Raw genomic sequence first — 21,348 nt, forward strand, 5'->3', positions numbered from 1 at the left:
TGTAGGATAAACAGATTTACAGATATATCTATAATATAAAAACCATCTATTTCACAAAAAGACAAACTATTGTACATTTCAATTTCAACACTGTTAATTCTATTCTTGGCTCATAAGATTAAATTAATGATCATGACAAAGGCAACCTGAACCTGAAATAAATGTTTTAGGAAAAACAAATATATCAACAACAAAATTGACAAACAAGTATCATTCAGAACACTTTGATAGTAGAAACATTAAGAGCATATGAATGAATGTATGCATATAATCTTATGTGCTCAAAACTAATAACCACAACAATTTCAATTGTGAACTTAAAGAACTAATCATTTGCCCACAGATACTAACATTTAACAAGATACACATAATTTAAGGTTATAAATTCAATCCAATATATTGTGGATTATTTTAAAATTAGAATTCTCAAAATTCTACTAGGCTATACTAAATTGCAATCAATGCTATATAATTTATGTCATCTCTCTCTCTCTCCAAGTTAAAGTAGATTACAAATAAACTTTTTAATATTTATAGCATGCTAACACAATCCATAGCAAATAAAAACAATCTTTACATGTTAAATCACAGAACACTTAAATATACAAAGAGGTAAGAAACCACTCCAAGAATTTAATATTATTCTCTCAAAATTTACCTGTCACTTTCTCTCAGAGCATTTCATTTTATACAGTATTTCCTAGTACATTTTAAAACTTATTAACAAATGTTTTCACAGTGTTTTTGCTACCTAAGACATACAAAATCTAAGAAAACTATCATACCCATTCTTCGTTTCAGACAATCTCATCCTGCTGACAATGAAGAAAAATCTGTATTATTTCAGTGCTTTGTAAAAAGAACTTTGCATCAGTTGGAATAGTAAGACCAAAATTTAACAACAAAAAACAAATGTATACACTTTACAGAAGGGGTTATATTCCTCATTTCTTTGTGCTTTAAAAAAATTAAACAATAATATTTTCTTAATCAATGTATCAGATTCTTTATTGTTTATCTCTTATTGATTTAGAACTTCAAATGTCAAGAAATCTACAACTAAGAAACCAAGGTGAAAAATTTATAGAACACGTATTACTTGAATAAAGTAAAAAAATTATTCAATAACCATTAGGAAAAAAGTGGAATGTTCAAATACCTGTTGTTCTGGCATTAAGAAAAAAATAATAGATAATATGTAGCTAACTTCAAATGTAATATAAAGAGACTAAAAGGCATGCCCACAAAATCCAATGCTCTTTTTTCTCAATATATCTTATTGACCTTTCAATAGCCAAAATTTCAATTACATTAAATATATTGGCATAGGAACCTTCAAAGTATTAGTATCTGAGTTTATGAGAAGGGTGAGATTTCTACATAGCTGAGGGAATACTCCCTGAAGCATAAAAACTAGTATTTCAATCATCTTTGATAATTTAAAAATAATCACATTATTTGCTTCATCAAGGATATAGATATAATTTATTCTGTCTTTGTCATCTCATGGTTATCAGTATGAACAACATGTCATATGCTGCTACGTGTCTAACTGTGTTGGTCTTTTTTGTACTTGGAATGAGTATCATTAGTCTGCTATTCTATTTGAATTCTTGTATTCAACTTTTAAAGGTTTTCAAGGTCCTCACTTGGTTGAAAACTATCAGTTACTGCTTCCTGATACTGTCAATGTATCTGGCTAAGCTTAAATTCCCCAACAATAATTTGTGTAGATGTAGAAACCAGACCACTAAGACTTATTAAGACTATGCAAATTGACAGTAAAAACGATAGGAAAATGAGAATTTCTACTGATTTAAGTACCTGGGCTCAATTCTGGTTGTTAACTATAGTCTTTTTTCCTTAACTTCAGGTTTTTAGGCAATGCTCCATATAATTTAGATGGCTAATAATTGGAGCTTTTGGTAAGTAAAGAGTTACAGTACATTTTCTTAGTTCACATCAAATTGCAATCTAATTACTCCATATTTCCTTAATAACTCTGTCATAATAATTTGCAAATTATTATTTCTAGTGTATAACTTGAGGCAAACCTAATGATGAAGGTAAAAGTGAATTCATTATTTACAACGTTCATGTACATAGATTATTCTTATTGGTATAGCTATGAAACCCCAGCTAATAAATTAAGAACAAGTTTGCTACACTGATACAGTTTCAATCTGTTGTTGACTTCAATTATTTATAAAATCAAATTATCTTTCAGCTCAAGAACTAATGAAAAGGGGAAAAGAAATGTTTTACAAGCATGCTCTGTCAGACCACAATTCGAAATATGCACCATTTGGAAATGACCTAATCCTTACCGATAAATTTCTTCATTAGTGATGCCTTTCAGAATGACTTAGTTGACATGTGGAAATCTAATGTATTTGGGATGAGTTCCAAAGGAAAAGAAGAATTTGCTTGTCAGAATTAGGGATGATATGGAAGTTCTCTAAATTTCTAGCTGATTCATCAGTAAATAAAAGGTGCAACTCCAAGACTAAGTAGCAAAAAGGAGTAGTTAATACCCTTAGGAATTGCCAAAATCCAAGAGAGAAACAAAACAGAGAATCTTGAAGTTAATAGCTTTGTTGATAAACACATAAATATACAAATATAAGTTCTCTGTAAAGATGTCTAAAATTTCCATGTGGAAAAAATCTAGTTGTTTCTATCCTAGAATAACGAATTGAAAAAAATCCATAGCTTTATGTACTGGTAACAAAAAGATCCTGAATGACACAAGGGAATTCTAGAAGAATCTGCAAGAATTAATATACCAAATATAGAGACAAATATAAGAGATATTTAAGAATCCTAGAAATCAAAGACAATGTGGATAGTCAAAATATTGGATTTTTTACTCCATACGCACATATACACCACTTTAAAAAACTCAAAAATCAGAAAACTCAAAAATCACATAAAGGTCTGTAACCATCTGCTATGTAAAAGCAGTAATAGAGTTAAAGTAGTTAGTTACTGATCAATTTCATTTATTGTCTCTACCTCTATTTCTTATATATACTTGGAAACACATAACTGCAACATACAATACACTACGTATTTAACTTATCAAAATAAACAGTGAATAAAATGTTTAAAAACTTTTGCAAAAGCAGTCATTGACCCACAAAAGTATAGTGATATAACACAATATACTTTATTAAATAACACAAATGTCTACGTAATAAAAACAGACTATTATACAAATAGCGCTATTAAATAGGAAGGTAAAGTCTTAAAATACTAAAAGAGAATATAACACTAAACTATAAAGAAACACTAAATTCTTAAAATAAAATGCAAACTGGACACTCAAAGAAGTAACCTGTAAGCTTCTAATAAACATTGTACACATTAACACTACAGGGCATTCTAAAACTACAATTTTAAATGAGATAAAATTAATCTCATTTCTAAGATAAAAGGAAACCTAATTGTTTAATTAGATTATTACTAAATACAACTTCCTAGACATCAGATTAATAATAGATACAGATGTAAATAACAAAGCAGCTTTATATATGGTCTTTTACACATTGATTCAACAAAATGCAATGACCAAATAAACATAGTTCTACATTGATTTAAAATACTTACTTAGCATATGATTAAGGATAGCACCCTAGACAAAGAAGAGGAGGGAAATGATTTATCTTCATATGTGCTATGATCCATACAATAAGCAATTAGGTATTTATCTGACTACCGAGAATTTGCAAGAAAGTAAAAAAAGAAGCAGCTACATTATTTCCTCTTGTGCCTAAGAGTCTAAGTCAGTGTTCCAAAGAGATAGGCTAAAAGTCAGTTTCTTTAACTCCCTTAATTTCCAACTGACAATTTCATTAGAGGAATAAACTAGTTTTTAAATACTAACTGAAACAATTAAGTGAATGAACCTGCTGTGCAAATCATTTATAGCCAGATGATAAGCTAAACTTCAAAATCCATATTGTGGACTTGAAAATGGATGTGCATTAATTTTTATGATCGAGTTGATCCTGATAATTATACTTTTTTAATAACAATGGAACATTTTACTTAGATTACTTCTCTCCAAGTCTATACAGAATAAAATAAAAAACTGACTCTGAAAATATATACTATTACATACGTTCATTTAAAAAAAACAAATATCAAGAGAATTGATGGGCTGGATTTTCCGACTTTGTCATTTCTATGTAAAAATTCCATATACAAAAAAAATAGTTTTGAATGTTAACATTGCTTAAATAAAAATCTCACTAGCAGCTCAAACATCTACACAAATCTACTAACCAGTAGTGATGGATTCTTTCATTGAATAGTGGCCAATTATTTCAATTAATCATCTTAAGAGATGGAAAAAATACGGATTGTGGCCCATTGATTAAATCTCTTTTAAAATAATGCTTTCACAAAATCCTGCATTCTACTAATATTTGAATAACATTTAATATCAATAAAGACACTATTTTATTCCTTGTAATTTACAACAATTTTAGTGTAAACCACCTAATGAGCATTTTCTATACAAAATAATCAGAAAATGTCTTTTATATATCACAAAAATAAGATTAACATAGAAGATTCGAACCTATTTCATTAATGCTACTATAGACTTCTATCACAGGCAATAATGAATGAATGGGTAATAAGGAAAAAAATATTCTTTATACATAAAAGTATATTAACTGAAAATATGTGGAAAATTATCCAAAATCCAATCCATATTTAATAGTCACTTAGAGAATGGAATCAGCTGCATCTGCAGCAGCCAGGTTACAAGATTAAAAGTGAAACAAAAAAATAAAACATGAAACAAAATAATTCATACAAAAATACACGATAAGGTCAAGTACCTCTTCACAGCATGAGAGGAGGATTAGACATTTCCATACCTGAAACACGTCTGTTTTGTTCTTTAATAAACTGATCTCCATCTGCTCATGCCCTTGGAAATTTTTCAGCAGTACAACCTGCTGTGCTCAAGTTCCACATAACTTTGTATTTCCCTGTTCATAATTAACTAATTATGCTCTAATCAATAACGAGGATTCTGGTTTTACAATGTAAATCAGGTAAATGAGATAATGGCTGGGGGTCAATCTCATTTTATTTACAAAGCCCAGCATGAGCATCCAATTTCATCACATCTTATGTACCTGAGCAGCAGTGAATCTTATCTCTTATCAGCAGACCTACAGAAAGCCTCTGAGCGAGTACTATGGGAAAGAGGCCTATATTTTTATAAAGAAATATTTGTAAAGCATGCCTATCTCAGAAATCACAATCCTTAATATTATGTAAATGTACAAAGTGCTGAATCAGACAGATTGGAAAAAAATTCTGCCTTCATATGGTATGCAACTCTAAGTTGAGTCTCTTAAACAAGTATCATTTGTCAAAAACCATTTTTAAAAATTAAAAAACATTTAACAATGTAAATATTCCACTTGCTGGACAGTCTGTCTGAATTCCTTATAGATTTTAGAGAAATATTTATAAAATACTGCCATATTGTGAATCAAGTAAAACAGAGGTGAATTTTGTGAAATAAGTGACTTTAAGTGTTTAAAACCAGTTTCATTAAGTAACAGGATGTAAAAAGAGGGCAATAGGATAATGAGTGTGAATATTCTTACTATCTATTGGGCAGCAATCTATTTTTACATCATAACTGTAAAATCAGATAAGCATTCAAGAAATAATAAATGGCAATGATATATATGAGATACATAAATATAATTTCTAAATCTGAGATGGATAAAGGCTAAGGCTAAATTTTGTTTTCATGTTCACACACAACCCCAACTTCACGTCTTTTTTTAACAAAAGAATTACTGAATTGTGGACATTGGCTATGTTCCTTGATTCCTTTCTGTATCTAAAATAGTGCTGTCCCCATAAGTGTAAAACAAACATTTGTTAATAACTGAATTTATAAAAATAAAGAAATTGTATTGTATGTGTTGTAGATGAAACTACTATAAACTCCTTTATCTAAAAAGAAATACTTTTGAAAATCTAAGGGCCCTTATGAGGAGATTAAAGTCATATTCCTTTATAACTGATGTGGAACATATCACAATGATTTTTTTAAAAAAATACTACATATGAATGGTTCTCAATGTGGTCTTCCTGGCCAGCACTAGCATCACCTGGGAACTTGTTAGAATCTCATCCCAAACTGTCAGATTTCATCCCAGACCTACTAAGATCAGAAACTACAGGGCAACAGGGGTAAGGTGAGGAAAGGGAGGACAAAGAGGGGAATAGGGTAACCATCTGTGTTTTAACAAATCCTTCCTGTGATTCTAATGCACAATAAAGTCTGAGAACCACTACTATTTACTACCATATCATTTTTGTATTTCAGAGACATTTAATTTCCTTAATGATATTTTAGTGTTTCTTCCTTTCCCTATTGTGTGACAAGCAACCTTCATTTACCTGATGTGCCATTTTCTCTTACACATTTCTCTGAAATATGAATCATTTAGTACATATTTTAACAACTACATTAATTTTCTCCTTATAGCAATTGGATCAATTATGGACAAGAGTTAATATTACATGTGAAAATATGAGACTATTTAAGATATTATTAGGAGAAAGTGCTTTATATTATTTCCTTCAAGTTTTCATACTTGAACTATACTGTCATAGGATCTATCATCCTATGAATTATGCAGTTTATATGTGTAATATGTGACAAAGCTTCTTTGGACTAGCACCACATATGGAATAGCATATCCACCATTGAAAACTGTAAGATGGGGAATGATAACATAGTATTCTAACTGGAAACAAGATGAAAAGAATTTTGTTAACAGTGACACCAAAACCACAAAGCCAAATGATTTCTCGAAAAACCTAAAATAAAATGACCACTAGTAATTTCTCATTATACATTAAAAGAGAACCAAGGTACAATGTATTAGCATAGTCTATTAAGAAAATGGCAATCTATCATTTTTCTTAAAATCAGCTAGAGTTCAGCAATAGTAATAATTACCAACTTTTTCTTAAGCTTATATAGTGATAATTAGTCCTATTTTTTTTTTTTAAAGACTACTGGGTTTGTTAAGGATTATTAATATTTATCCTCCACTGTTATGAGATCTTTCAATAAGTTAATCTGTTTATATGTAATTTTATACATATTTTACTTTTATTAAACATCTCATCCAATCATATGGTTCCTTACTATAACTATAGATTACTATCATACAGAAACTTCATAATTATAATTGCTTTTGATTATCAATAACATCACCTACTCTATTCCTAAAGTTTAAACTATTTTCAATTGTCACTATACCTGAAAAGATGTCCAAAACCACATTTATAAATAAGGAAATTCCAAGAGACATATTGACAATTTACATATAAATGTACATTTTGATTTCAGCAAAGAGTCTTTTCTAAATCAGTTCAAGATTGAGTGATGGAATAGTCAACATATTTCTGTCATTGACTTAAAACTGCATCATTAAAGCTTGATGATCAAATTTTAATTCTGTATACCTTTGGAAAGATACAGACGTTGATGAAGATCTTTCAGCTGGCAAGTTGTATAGTCAATAAGCTTTGTATTTCCTTCTTTATGTCATAAGTTCATATTTAAGGTTGAGAAAAATAAAACTATACTGAACACAGTTCATATTAAAACAATATGGACTGATTATATTTGGATATTACTAAAAAATATCTAGAGATCAACACAGATATATTTTTATTCATGAGCTTAAAATCTTAAGTTGTAAAAATTTCATGCTAATAATATCAGTGCTTTCACACTAGGAGCAATAAGTCAAAAATAGAGTGTCATACACTTCACAGGTCTTTCACTTTTGCTGAATATTATAAATAGGAATATTTAATATGAGTCTATAGTTGTTTCCCAATGTATCATTTCATATATGAATATATGTATCAATTTGAATGAAACAGAATAGCAGGCTAATGGAATGCACTGTCTTTCTTGTTTGTTACTTGCATTGTTCAACAACAGGGAGTGCATACTGCATTTAAGTCCCACAGGCTTCCGTAACTCTTCAGTAAGTCCAAACATTGTATATCATCATTTGCCAAAGAAGAAGGAAAGACATTACTTAATAAGACAATTCTGATAAGACATATATCTATCCATTATTTTCAACAATGCACATATCAAATATTTCTGATCAGTGCAAAAAAAAAAAAAAAGGAAAGAAAAAAGACAAAGTAAAAAATAGGGAAAAAATCCACATAGGCAAATCAACTGCCTTCTCAGTCCCAGTAACAAACCAATCAATTACATTCTATCCAAACCTGACAAGCAAAAGCAAGTTTTTGCGGTGATAAGCTTATGAAAAGGACAAGATAGCTGTTCTCCTTTACTTTATGTACTCTATTGAGAGGTTAATCCACATTTTTAAAATCACACTTATAAAAGAGGTTTCCAGGATTGCCTCCGAGGATGAGCTGTGGCAGAGTTGGGTCTCATGAAGGGTATCTACACAGTAAAGTGATAAGAAAAGAACATTAACATTTAAAGATCATAGCAGCTCTGCACTATGTCTTATGAAACATATGAATAATACCACAGTAGATTCAAATTACATATGACCTGGTGCAAAGAGACAGAAACCCTAAACCTAAATGCCATGATCTTATGTAGGTTCTTATTGGTTTAAATGAAACTAATTTATCATTGGAACATTGAGTTGCCTCCTCTTGTATTATTATTATTATACCTTTTGATTATCAAAATAAGTCTATCTTCCTAAAATAAAAAAAGAAAATGATATAAAAATGATGAAGGGCTTATATTTATAAAAGGAAACATATATTGACCAATAAATGTTTTCAAAAATAGTACTTTGTTATTTTTTTATCAAATATGATAGTTTAACATTGCTTGAGAAAGCATGCAACTGTGCTGAAAACAAGCACATCGAATCAGTTATAGGGCTGGTTATACTCAAATACAGAGTCTCAAGAAAGAAATTTTCAAGTGATTTTTGTCTCCTGTGCCTACAATGCCTTCCTTTTTAAAAGATTATATTAGACATGTTAGGTTACAATTATTTGTTACTTTTGTGTCTTTATTTTCAGAGGAGAAATTTTAGGCGCTTAGTGATTAAAAGCAAAAAATTTTGACTGTGGTAAACATAAAAATTTATCATTTCTTTCAAATATTTAGATCTGTGTAGATGAGGTAAAAATGCCAAGTAGACACACATCATAGAAAAAGCTCATTTCTTATATTTAACTATCAGAGAGATGTGTTTAATGCTTCTACATTCCGTTGAGAAAAAGAAAGTGAAAAGTGGCACACAGACAAATAAAGCACTACAAAGGAGAGCTATCATGCCAAACTGAATAATCTCCAAAGAAAGTAAAAACAAAATTGTACCAAAAAAAATTAAAAAATAAATAAAAATGCAAAAGTTTTCAGAGAATGTTTTATTTATCCATATAACAGAGTTAAATTCCCCTGTTGAATAGTAAAGTCACACGAGCTGTGCTAACTTTTCTCAGTGCTTCAGTCTTTATGTGAAAAGCTTTGAGCACATTCTAAATCTGGCTATTGTGAATTCTGAGAAGTGCTTTGTCTGCAGTTTAAGCACTAGTAGAAGGCATAATGCAAGAGGAAGCAACCACATCATTTATGGTAAAAGTGCAATTAACTCTTAATTACATGCACAAATAATGGAGATGAGCAGACAACTGAAAAGAGATATTTGTATTTACTTTGATATGCATCTGAATATAGATACATCAGGTATCATGGAAATCTGCTTTAAACTCCAATTAAATCCAAATTGAAATTTAATTTTGGAAAAAACTAAAGAACTATCACTAATATTCCTCCATCCTAAATTTCATTTAATATTCCAAATTTCCCTTAAGGGAAAAGCAGTGTGACGTATCTTGGCTCCTATCTTCCCAGGACAAAAGACTGTGCAGTATTTGAAATCAAAGATCAAGTTTAGGCTTTGTATTTATTCCATATGCACTTAGTAAGTATACTTAATAAATTAACGTAGGAAAAAAAGAAATATTTTCAAATGGCTGCACTGATGCACACATCAGTAACTATCAATATATTCTGCATCTTGTATAGTTGGAATTGCCTTCAAAAGAAGTACCTGCTTCTTTTGCCCCAATATGCTAAAGCAGTGTGGTATGATGAGCCAATAATGCATGAGTCTTATTGTCAAGACTACCTAGATTCAAATTCTAATTTCACCATTTTCTAGTTGTATGATCTTGAGCAAGTAGTTCTTCTTGGTATCCTCACCCATAAAGTGGTGATAAAATCAGTATCTATCTATCACATGGGGTTATTGTGAGAATTAAATGAGATAAATTATAAAAAGAACTGGCACATTGACTGGCACATAATAAGCCCTCAATAAATTTTGGCAACTAATGTGAAAGCCAGTAGATTTTATCAAACACTATAGTAGAATTTCTTAGAATGGAAGAAATTATATTTTAATACATAATTTATGTAATAAAATTTCAATATGTAATTGAAACAATTTCTATTTCACATAGTATCTATGTATCTCAGTTATTTCATCTCTAAAATGGAGATATGCAATGCATACCTCATAAGACTGTTATAAGAAGTAAATGAGACAATACATACAGAGAACGTATTCTGGGACACAGTGAGCATCTAACATTAGCGTTATTATAATTCCCAGGCCAAAAAGATTTAAAAAAAACATTTCTCTGGGGTTCAATTACAAATGTTAAAAAAAAATAAGATTCTTATATATCTTAAATATCAAAATCTATCAAACTTCAAAATTGGTATCGAACTTTATTTTCAGATTTGTTTCACCTATCATTTCATTAATATTACATCTATTTCATATGTCCAAAGCAATGCAAATCAAAACCTGGTTATAAGAGAAACAAATGAAACATGATGCCTAATTAAAAAAAGAAGAAAAACCAGAAAATAATATAGTTGGCTTCTAATACTGGAAGTTGGATTACACTTGTTTTGTATTACTCCAAGGGTTGAACTTTTTAAGGAATGATATGTCAGCTCACTTAGAGAAATTATCAATATAGCTGCTTCAAGAGGGAAGGAGGTCACACCTTTCTCCCTAGTAGAAGCTCTTTCTCTGCTGTTTAATAGTGATGCTAGGCAGATGATTCAAATGTCAGATGAATGGTGACATTACAGACTTCGGGATCTTTTTATAGAAGCATATATTGTTTTGAAATCTCTCTGAGTCATAAAAGTTATAAAATTTTAGAAAAAATGAGGTTAATTCCTTCATTTTACAGATAAGAAAATGACATTAGAGGTAATTCAATTAAAGGTCATTCATCTGGCCAATAGCAAAACTGTGGCTATCAGTCTTTCCAAATGATTAAGTATATAATAAATAATCCTTCTATTTATAAATTAATGATATTAACACACTGCAATGGGAAATAAGTTAAAAATTGCAAAAATAAATCTTACTGAAAAACAAATGAGTGAAACGAGAAATATTTCATTGCTATATGTGCTTTAAATCATGATGTTTACTACTCTAAAATTGCATACCCCAGAAATACCACACTTCACTATGTAATGTATACCACATTCAGGCTTCTGTTTTCTTTAAATACAAATTTCTTGTCCATATTGCATTTATTAAAAAAGAAAATTTAAAAATTCAAACACTGATAACACACAACAAAAAATAATTATAACTCATACAAAGGCCCACTTAAAGGTAAGATGTTTTAACATAGATTTAAAGTCAAAGAATGTCATACAATAATGTGTGAGGCAGGTTAGTCATTCCAAATGTCAAACAAAATCATCAAATCAACTTAATTATAGAAAAAAATATATCAAGTAAACATTTTTTAAATTAAATTTTATCAGAATACCAACTTAAGAAAAGTTCAGTGGCAACTGGGCTGCCTTCGTTATCTAAGCAGGAGTATTTTGAAAATTAAACCTCTTCCCCAATTTTTACTAATAGCATTTTTTAAAAGCACTTTTAGTAAAGTTTCATTCACAAAATCTAGTTAATTTTCTAATTCCTTCCTTGGAATTTATTCTCTTCAAGATATACAATGAAGCATCATTTTAAGTCTAAAGGTATTTAGCTTAAATCATTGATTATTGCTTTTATAAAGCCATGTCTAATGCAAAAAGAGAACATTTTTACTGGCAGTGGGGATGGCCAAGTTAATTCTTAAGAACAGTGATACAAAGCTGGGCGTGGTGGCTCACGCCTGTAATCCTAGCACTTTGGGAGGCTGAGGCGGGCGGATTGCTCAAGGTCAGGAGTTCGAAACCAGCCTGAGCGAGACCCCGTCTCTACCAAAAATAGAAATAAATTAATTGACCAACTAAAAATATATATACAAAAAAAAAAATTAGCTGGGCATGGTGGTGCATGCCTGTAGTCCCAGCTACTCGGGAGGCTGAGGCAGTAGGATCGCTGAGCCCCGGAGATTGAGGTTGCTGTGAGCCAGGCTGACGCCACGGCACTCACTCTTGCCTGGGCAACAAAGTGAGACTCTGTCTCAAAAAAAAAAAAAAATAAAATAAAATAAAAAAAGAACAGTGAAACAAAGAATTTAATTTTAAATTTTATTTTAAGCACTGTTCTATGCTTAAGATTTCTGTTACCCTAAATTATTCAGTAAATGTCCAACACAGCCTTATAATAATGGAACTTAGAAAATAAAGTACAGCAGGGTGCAGTGGGGAATGAAGAAGGAGGAAAACACATGTTCTGCTCTAAATAGTAGTGAGGACAATGGTGGACTTCCACAACAATTGTAGTTCAGGTTCTGGCCATTTTATTGGGCAAGAGAAAGATCCAGAAGGTTGAAGAAATTCAAACATAGTAGAGCTATAGAATTCCGTTATACACTAGCAATAAAAATGAGGAGAGGAAAGACAAATAGTATGATCCAAAGGAAGGATAATCAGAAGTGAGAAACAGAGAAATAAGGCAAAAGGAAACAACAAAGCAGCTAATGTAGACAGAAAAACATGTCAGAAAAGTGAGATTGGATGTAGAGAAGGGTCTCAAGGAAACCATTAGAATAGAATAGAATAGGGAGAAAATGGATCAAGAAGTGCTATGACAGAGAATTGTTCCCAAAATATTCTGATACTTTTAGCTTTCAAATAATATCCAGTAGCTAAATTTTTAAAAAATGTTTTGAACAGAATCATTAATCTGAATTGAAGGTTACTCGTAAATGCCCATGCATGCATATAATCAGGTATTGAGAAAGAATACAAGCACCAAAATGAACTTTGCATTATTAAGAAAACGGTATGATTAAGGAAGTCCCTCTTTATTTGAAATATACCTTAAAAAGTTGGCATTCTGATAAAGACAAGAATCTCTTTTGGGATTCCCAGTCGTGAAGACTTCAACCTCAGCATCCAGAAAGAGAATTCCAATACTATGAATTCAGAGTATAGCCCAAAGCTGCTCTTATATAAGTACAGATATATCCCTTGACTAGAGAACAACTGGAAAAAGATAAATCTTCACTTTCAAAGGTGATGAGAACACAGACAGAAAAAAAAATCTAGAAAAAATTTTTAGAAGGTTTTATCTCATACCCTAGTTGAGATGTTCACAATACTTGAATATTTACATAACACAGGCATTATTTTGTGGGTGATTATAAGATCTCCTCACCTGAAGCACAAAACATAGAAAATTATTTGAGTGACTATTTTTTTTTACTTCCTAATACAATTTAAAATGCACCAAAAAAAAATATTCATTGCATTCAATGGATGCCTTAGAGTATTAGGGATTAATTCTCTGAGGAAACCCAGGTTGAGAAAAGCTGATCTTAACTTCCATCTACTTCTGGCAATATAGGGTTAAATGGAATGCCCATGACCCTTGAAAATATCAGCAAATAGTTCAGCAAAAAAGTTCACAGAAGAAATTAACTGTAGAATGATAACCCATCTTATCCTCAGAGCAAATAATTCTTTGAGGAGCAGTATAGTCTAAGTTAAGAGTAAAGATACAAGAGAGGTACTTCCCGGATTAAAATCCTGGTTCTGTCATTCATCAGCCTGATGAGACCTTGGGAAAATAATTCAACCTCCATGTGCCTCAGTTTTCTCATTTATAAATGTGAATAAAAACAATACCCACCTCACAGAGTTTAAGGACTAAATAAGTACATAAAATAATGCTTGGCATATGGTTCTGCTATGTGTTTTGTGTTAACACTTATTATTTTCATTACTACTAAAACTACAACTACTATTACTACTACTACTACAACTTCTCCTTGTACTACTACTACTATTACCTATTAAACTGAAGATGGTGATTACTGGGAGTGGATTCTGGTTCAATAATGGTAGGAAGTTTCCCTCTGGTTCAGAAAAGGTAGAAAGTTTCTCTGAACTTCTGTTCTGGCTAGCATGGAAGAAAAAAAAAAGAAACCTAGAAAAATCATTGCTTCCATCCTAATAAGAAAAAAAAGTCAAACTACAAAAATCATAATTTTTTGAAACCAGCAAAGACCACAAAAATGTCACCATTTTTTGTGACCCCAGGTGAGGGCACAGGGCAAACAAATGGCCTGAAATACAAGGAAAGACAGGCCCCACAAAAGAGAGATTGGATGCAAGCTCTGGATCACTTGTGGAAAATAGGAGGGGAAGAGATGCTGAGCACAATACAAGTAAGAAGAATTCAGTTAAAAATTTTAAAGACTTCCTATAGATGAAATGTTGGCTAACATAAGAGTACAGAAACCTTGGCAGCCACAGGCTCAGGAATGTTTATATTCATTCACAAACTGTTTTCCATGGACCTTGTGGTAGGCTGAATAATGGTCCCAAAGATTCCATGTTCTAATCAGAATCTATAAATATACTACCTTATATGGCTAAGGGATTTTGCAGATATAATTAAATTGAGGATTTTGACATGATGGGATTATCCTGGATTATCCAGTGAGCCTCTATAATCACAAAGATCTTTATAAAAGAGAAGTAGGATGAGCCAGAATCAGAGATAAATAGATGTGACCATGGAAGCAAGTGATACAAGATAAATAGATGTGACAATGGAAGGAAGTTGGAGTGATACAAGGAAGAGGTAAAAACCAAGGAATGCAGACAACTCCTGGAACTAGAAAAGGTAAGCAAATGGGTTTTCATCTAAACACTCTACAACAGTGGTCCCCAACCTTTTTGACACCAGGGACCAGTTTTGTGGAGGACAGTTTTTCCATGGATGGGGGGGGGGGGGCACAAAGGGCGTCGCCACCTTGGTTCCACCTCAGATCATCAGGTGTTGGATTCTCATGGGGAATGCACAACTTGGATCCCTCACATGTACAGTTTCAGTGGGGTTGCCACTCCTACGAGGGTCTGGTGCCATGGCTGATCTGATGGGGGTGGGTCTCAGGCAGTGATGGGGAGCAGCTGTAGTTGCAGGTGGGGCTTTGCTAGCTGGCCTCCTGCTCTGTGCCCAGTTCCTGGCCGTCTGCTGCCTGAAGGCTAGGGACCAACAGCTCTAGAATGAACAACTCTAGAAGGAATGAGTCCTGCTGACACCTTGACCAAATAAAACAGATTTTGGACTTCTGTCATCCAGAATTATAAGAGAAAAAATGTATGATGTTTTAAGCTACCAAATTTGTGGTAATTTGTTCCAGCAGCCACAGAAAACTTGTAATACAGACCTCCACCAGAGAAAGATTTAGGATAGGTGGGAGATTAGAAAGAGCACCTACTGGTGGTACAGGCCTGGAGGAGGGAAGCAGCCATAGTGGGAAAGGCACAAAGTCTTGTCCAGACCCTTTTCCCCTAAGGAAGAAAAGCCATAATGTCATTAGAAGAAAGGCTGTAAACCCGTTGCCACGCAGAGCATAAAGAAATTTTGCTCTAGAGGAAAAAAAAAAAATAAGAGGAAAACAAAATCCTCTACTCTTAGAGGAGTGACAGGAAATAGTCCTGAGCCCAGGACATTCATATCTTTAAAGGATTCCCTACCACTGAGGGTAGGGAGGAAACTCTCTCCCACACAAGATTTGGCAAAGATAGAAGGGAGAAAAGGGCTGCCATAGGAAGGAGGGACAGGACCACTGGAAGCCTCCACACAAGAATCAAGCTTTGGTTCTTTGGAGACTGAAGACTGAGTTTGAACAAGGAAAACTGAGAACTCCCTTGCCTCATGCCACTAAGCGTTGAGTAACAAGTACCAGAAGTCTACTGCTAAGGCCGAGAAAAGAGAGTGGAGCAGGGCTTTCTTAGTAGTGCAGGTATACAGAAAAAGGTGAAATTTAGAAAGGAGAACAAATAAGAAAAACTCTCTGGCACTACAACCTCAACCATAAACACAAGCAGAGAAATTTGCAGGCTGTGATACAATGAAGATAAGCAGAGCAAAAAGAAAATGTAAACCCAACCTAATTCCAGACAAAATTGAGTCAACTCCTTCACACTAACAGCCTTGAAAAAGAAGGGGTGTATCCTTTTCTAGGCATAAATATTCCACTGTTCAACTCATGGTGCCTAGCATTCAATCAAAAGTTATGAGGCATATAAAATGAAAACAAAGAAAGAAAATCCATCACTAAGAAACAAAGTAGTCAGTAGAACAAACTCAGGGATGACAGAGATACTGGAGTATGTTCTCTGACTACATGCAATTAAAGTAGAAATTATTGACAAATATACATGGAAAATCCCCCTAAGTATTTGGAAATAACAGACAATTTTAAATAACTCACAAATTAAGGAGAAGTGACAAGGGAAATTAGAAGTTTATACTCTAAAACCTGAAACCTAGTTTTGCTGGGCAGGGCTATATCATATTATACTTTCTGACTATAGTAAAAGCAGAAGCCATGGTCTCTAAGAGATATAGTCAGATATTGCACTATTTTAGAGTTTCCAGAACCATTGCTATTGCTAATCTGGTTCAAGGGTCACCTTGAGGGGGTAAAAATCATTTTAACTGGTTTGTTAATTTACATAAAGAACTTTAAATGATTCTGAGTTTATCTCACCCTTTTAACATTTTATAACATTATTTTGGCCAAAACAATTGTACCTCCCCCTTAAAGGCTCTAACAGTCACTAATCAAGTTCAACTAGCATTGAAAGAGGCTCTTTCCTATAAGATCTCCGTGTAAGGGCAGCTCCAGCACAGAGACTTCAAAAATGCCACTCAGTGGGTTTAGATGAGTAAATATGTGGGCATATGTTTAAAAAGGCAGGAGAGATTTAAACTCTAAGGTACCATTCCTAAGTTGTTCATCTTTATATCTCCAGCACCAAGTCCAGCATCTGGTACAAATGGATATACAATAATTATTTGCTGAATGAATGAATGATTTTATAAAATCTTCCACAAGCAGTTGGAACTTACATAATGAAAGAGTGAATCTAAGGGCCAGAGAGAGAACTGATATAGGCACCATCAGGTAGCACCTAGTACCTGTGAAGATTTATAAAAACCACAGATGGCAAATCCCACCCCATAGATTTAAAACCTACTGATTTGGAATTCCCAAGAGTGGGCTCCAAGCCTGTTTTAGTCTTTGTTTATTTTTTTGTAATTTCTTCCACACATTATTCATTTGCATCCCTAGTCAAGCTGAGAACCACCATCTTAAGACTTCAGCTTAATGGGCTTTTTGCATAAAGCAGTAATTCTCAAAGTCTGCTCTAGAAACTTGTTAGAAATATAAATTCTTGGCCAGGCATGGTGGCTCGCACCTGCAGTCCTAGCACTTTGGGAGGTCCAGGTAGGAGGATCACTTTGAGGCCAGGAGTTCGAGACCAGCATGTGCAATATAGCGGAACTGTATCTCTACAAAAAATACAACAATTAGCCAGGCTTGGTGGGACACACCCAGCTACTTGGAAGGGTGAAGAAGGAGGATCGCTTAAACCCAGGAATTTGAGGTTGCAGTGAGTTATGATCACACCACTGCACTCTAGCCTGGGCAACAGAGCGAGATCCTGTAACAAAAACAACAACAAATTCTTGGTCACTACCCCAGAACTTTCAAATCAGAAACTCCATGTTTCAACAAGGCTTTCGGGTGATTCAAACGCATCCTAATGTTGAAAAACCACTGTCTTAAAGCATGGCAAATTCAACTGGTATGAAGGTAACCACAAAGAAAGAAGCATGGAAACAAACGCAAAACAAATAAAGGTGGTAAAAGACAAATTACAAATATTCCACAACTTTACTTAAGGTAGACCAGTTGACATTCAACTAATAAGCAGAGACAAGTATTATTTACATACAGAGAAATTTTGGTCAGCAAAAAATAGTTTTAAAAAGTAAAACAACAACAACAACAAAAACAGAATATTACACATTCTCATCTTGAGGATCTCTACATGGTAATTAAATTTCTCTGGAGTCAACCTGTTGCCCAACTAAACCAAGGACATCTACCCTGTTTTTTTCAGTTTCTCCATTTTATAAAACATGATTTCTTACCAGACCTTCAAAATCCATTCAGTCTCTGAATTACTGACATTTTATTTAAAGTAAAAGTAGGAAAATTAAGAATGAATACTTAAGGGGTGAAGAACAAATCTGTAATAGGTATCAAATTTATTTCCAGAGTTTTACTCTTCTCTATACTTATAATCCCATAACTTAAAATGTTTCCCAAAAACTTCTAATTTAACAGGCCTAAAAACAAACCTCACAATCCTCTATTTGTATTTGTCTTCAAAAAATAAACATAGCCACTTATCTTTTTTCTGTTACTGGTCTCACCATTTTCTCTAATTCTTCAGCTGAAAGTCAGCTACTTTAACACTCCCCTTTCTTCCTTCCCTTCCCATTTTTGGTTAATTATCTGCTGAAAGCCCCATGTGACATTATGTTTCCTCAATCTTTCTAATCCTTTCCATTTCTACTTCCATCAGTCAAGGTTCCCAGCCCCCAAACTGGTTTTCCTCTAGCTGCCCATACATTCATCTTATATACTTCTGTAATATCAATCTTTTAAAGTACTATCCCCTTCATATCATCCTTTGACTTCAGTAAATCCCCATTAGGCTTCTTAACATCTTTAGCCTGAACCCAGGCCCCAATTTTCTTGTTCTCTTAAGCCTACATCACACACGACTTCTATGGTCCCACCCTGTGTTTTTTATTCATGTTCATTCATTCCCTTGAAGGATTTGCTACTTCCCATTTCAATCTCTTAAAACCTATTCATACGTCAAGATCCAATTCAAATGTCACCTTGGTCTATATGAAGACTTCTCTTTCGTCCTTTTAGGAATGATCCTGTGATCCTCTGAATTCTTATGTCTCTTACTGACCCTCCACATAACAATTTAATAGATTAATAAGCAAATGGCTTTCCATATCTTTAAGAAATATGAAATAAATTAAAAAGTAAATCTAGTGAGAAGACAAAATAATCTTATTTTAAAAATAAAAGGAAAAAAATAGATTTCACAATCTCTTTACACATGAAAGCTTCAGAAAAACCATCAAAGAAATCTTCAGTCAGTGTGCTCAATGCTGTATGTGAAATTCAACTTTCCTTTTAATAAAGATCTACATTTACAGACCATATCACAACAAGGTCCTTTACATAATCTGGCAATTGACATAAATAAGTAAACTGAAAAGAAAAGTTGGAGTCTGGAAGATCTCAGTTACTTAAAAGCAAAGCTATTGATTGATGTAATTTTACTTGGATGTGACTAAATCCCATTAATTTACACCTTCCTAAGCCTATCTTCCTTCTGCAGCTGTGTCGATCTGATTCACAGGGCAATTACAGAGAGTACCTAACAGTTTCATTCATAGCAGAACTCCTCTACTTGCTATTATTTGTAGAGAACATACTTAAAGAATTACTTTCATATAGTTCAATCAATTCTCACAGAGCTCAGCAGGTTACCTATTTATGAACAAAGTCATACTTAGGGTCCTTTACTTCATGCATTTTTTAATCTAAAAAATGACATACACATATACAAAGAATGCATGAATAATTGTACACTAAAGTTACTTGAATAGTGCAGTCATGAGGTAATAATCAAACATTTTAACTTGCCCCTCTTCTATTCATTCATGATACCTTTCTTAAACTTAAATATTTTAGGAATATAGACATATGTCAAGTACTTCATAAAAAAATGTTTCCAGAGTTCTGAATTTCACCTTTTAAATAAACTATGGAGTATTCTGAAAAGATTCAAAGAAAAACCAGAAGAATCAAAGAACTGACTTAGTATCTATGAAAGGCTGAAAAAACTGGGTTACTCACTTTTTAAACTTTTCTAAATTTTTTTTCTTTCTTTTACCAAAGAACTAAAGTTAGGGTACAATGAAACAAACTTTGGTTAATTAACAGAATATTCTGCCTAGGATAGAATTAAGTATCATAATAACCAATTTGGGTAAACGAAAAAAGGTACTGTTTTGGGAAGAAATAACAATTCTGGAATTGATAGTTTAATTTTCAGATAATACTACATGTAATGGAACAAAGACTCTAAGAATCCTTTTTATGAAAATATGCAGGATGTTAAAGAGAAAAGGCCAGATTTATGATAAGAAATAAATCTTTTGAAATTTCTGGTAAGTCATTTCAGTTATTTATGTTCCAGTTTTTAATTCTAGTTCTACTAACTAATAAAGTTAGTATAATCCAAAGGTGTAGTGTAATCTAAAATTATAGTTAGTGTAATCCAAACTGTTATTGTTAAAAATGGCAACTAGATTTACCTTGCAAGAAATGGGAAGCCTCTGCACCAATTTAAGTACAACATTAACAAATTAGTGTTTCAGTAAGACAACAGGATAGAGACTAGCCATACTCAAACTAGAAAAAGTACTGGTTATTGTAATAGTCCAGGAGAGAGTTGATGAAAGAGAATAAGCACTTTATATTTGTATTCATTTAATTTGTATTCATTTAATTCATTTAATTTGTATACATTTAATTTGTATTCATTTAATTCTCACAGCAATTCTAGAGGTAGAAACAATTATTATTCCTGGTTTACAGATAAAGAAACGAAAGCATAGAGATTATGTAACCAATGTCATCGCTGACAAGCACTGGGCAAGGAGGTGAACCCAAATAACCAGGCTCCAGAATTCAAGCATTTAATCACAATGTTTTTTTGTTTTAAACCACTATAATTTGCTGCTGATAAGAACTAGAATAAAAAATGCACCATAAAAACCAAGAAAAGATAGTTTTAAGGAGGAAAGTTGGTCATCAATGTTAAAATGCCAAAATGAGGCTAAATAGGATGAATATTCAGAAAACTAAAAGACCACTGAATTTAGCATTTTGGAGTTCACCAGTGATATATGCAATGGAAGTAATAATCTTTGCTTT

The 21,348-nt window shown here is 32.6% G+C and overlaps 1 protein-coding gene across 3 annotated transcripts in view; it reads right to left on the minus strand.

The window, feature by feature from the left end:
- PHF14 (PHD finger protein 14) overlaps nucleotides 1-21,348 on the minus strand; it is a 170,564-nt gene that overhangs the window by 44,484 nt on the left and 104,732 nt on the right. Inside the window, exon 17 of one of the 3 annotated variants that reach the window (XM_076006409.1) lies at nucleotides 6-8,488. The exons of the other annotated variants lie outside the window; for them this stretch is intronic. Coding sequence (XP_075862524.1) covers nucleotides 8,476-8,488 — 13 coding nt within the window. The 3' untranslated portion in view covers nucleotides 6-8,475. Of the gene's footprint in view, nucleotides 1-5; nucleotides 8,489-21,348 lie in introns of those variants that run through there. 3 annotated transcript variants of the gene reach the window in all.

Source organism: Microcebus murinus, chromosome 9 (assembly GCF_040939455.1).
Source record: "Microcebus murinus isolate Inina chromosome 9, M.murinus_Inina_mat1.0, whole genome shotgun sequence".
NCBI lineage: Eukaryota > Metazoa > Chordata > Mammalia > Primates > Cheirogaleidae > Microcebus > Microcebus murinus.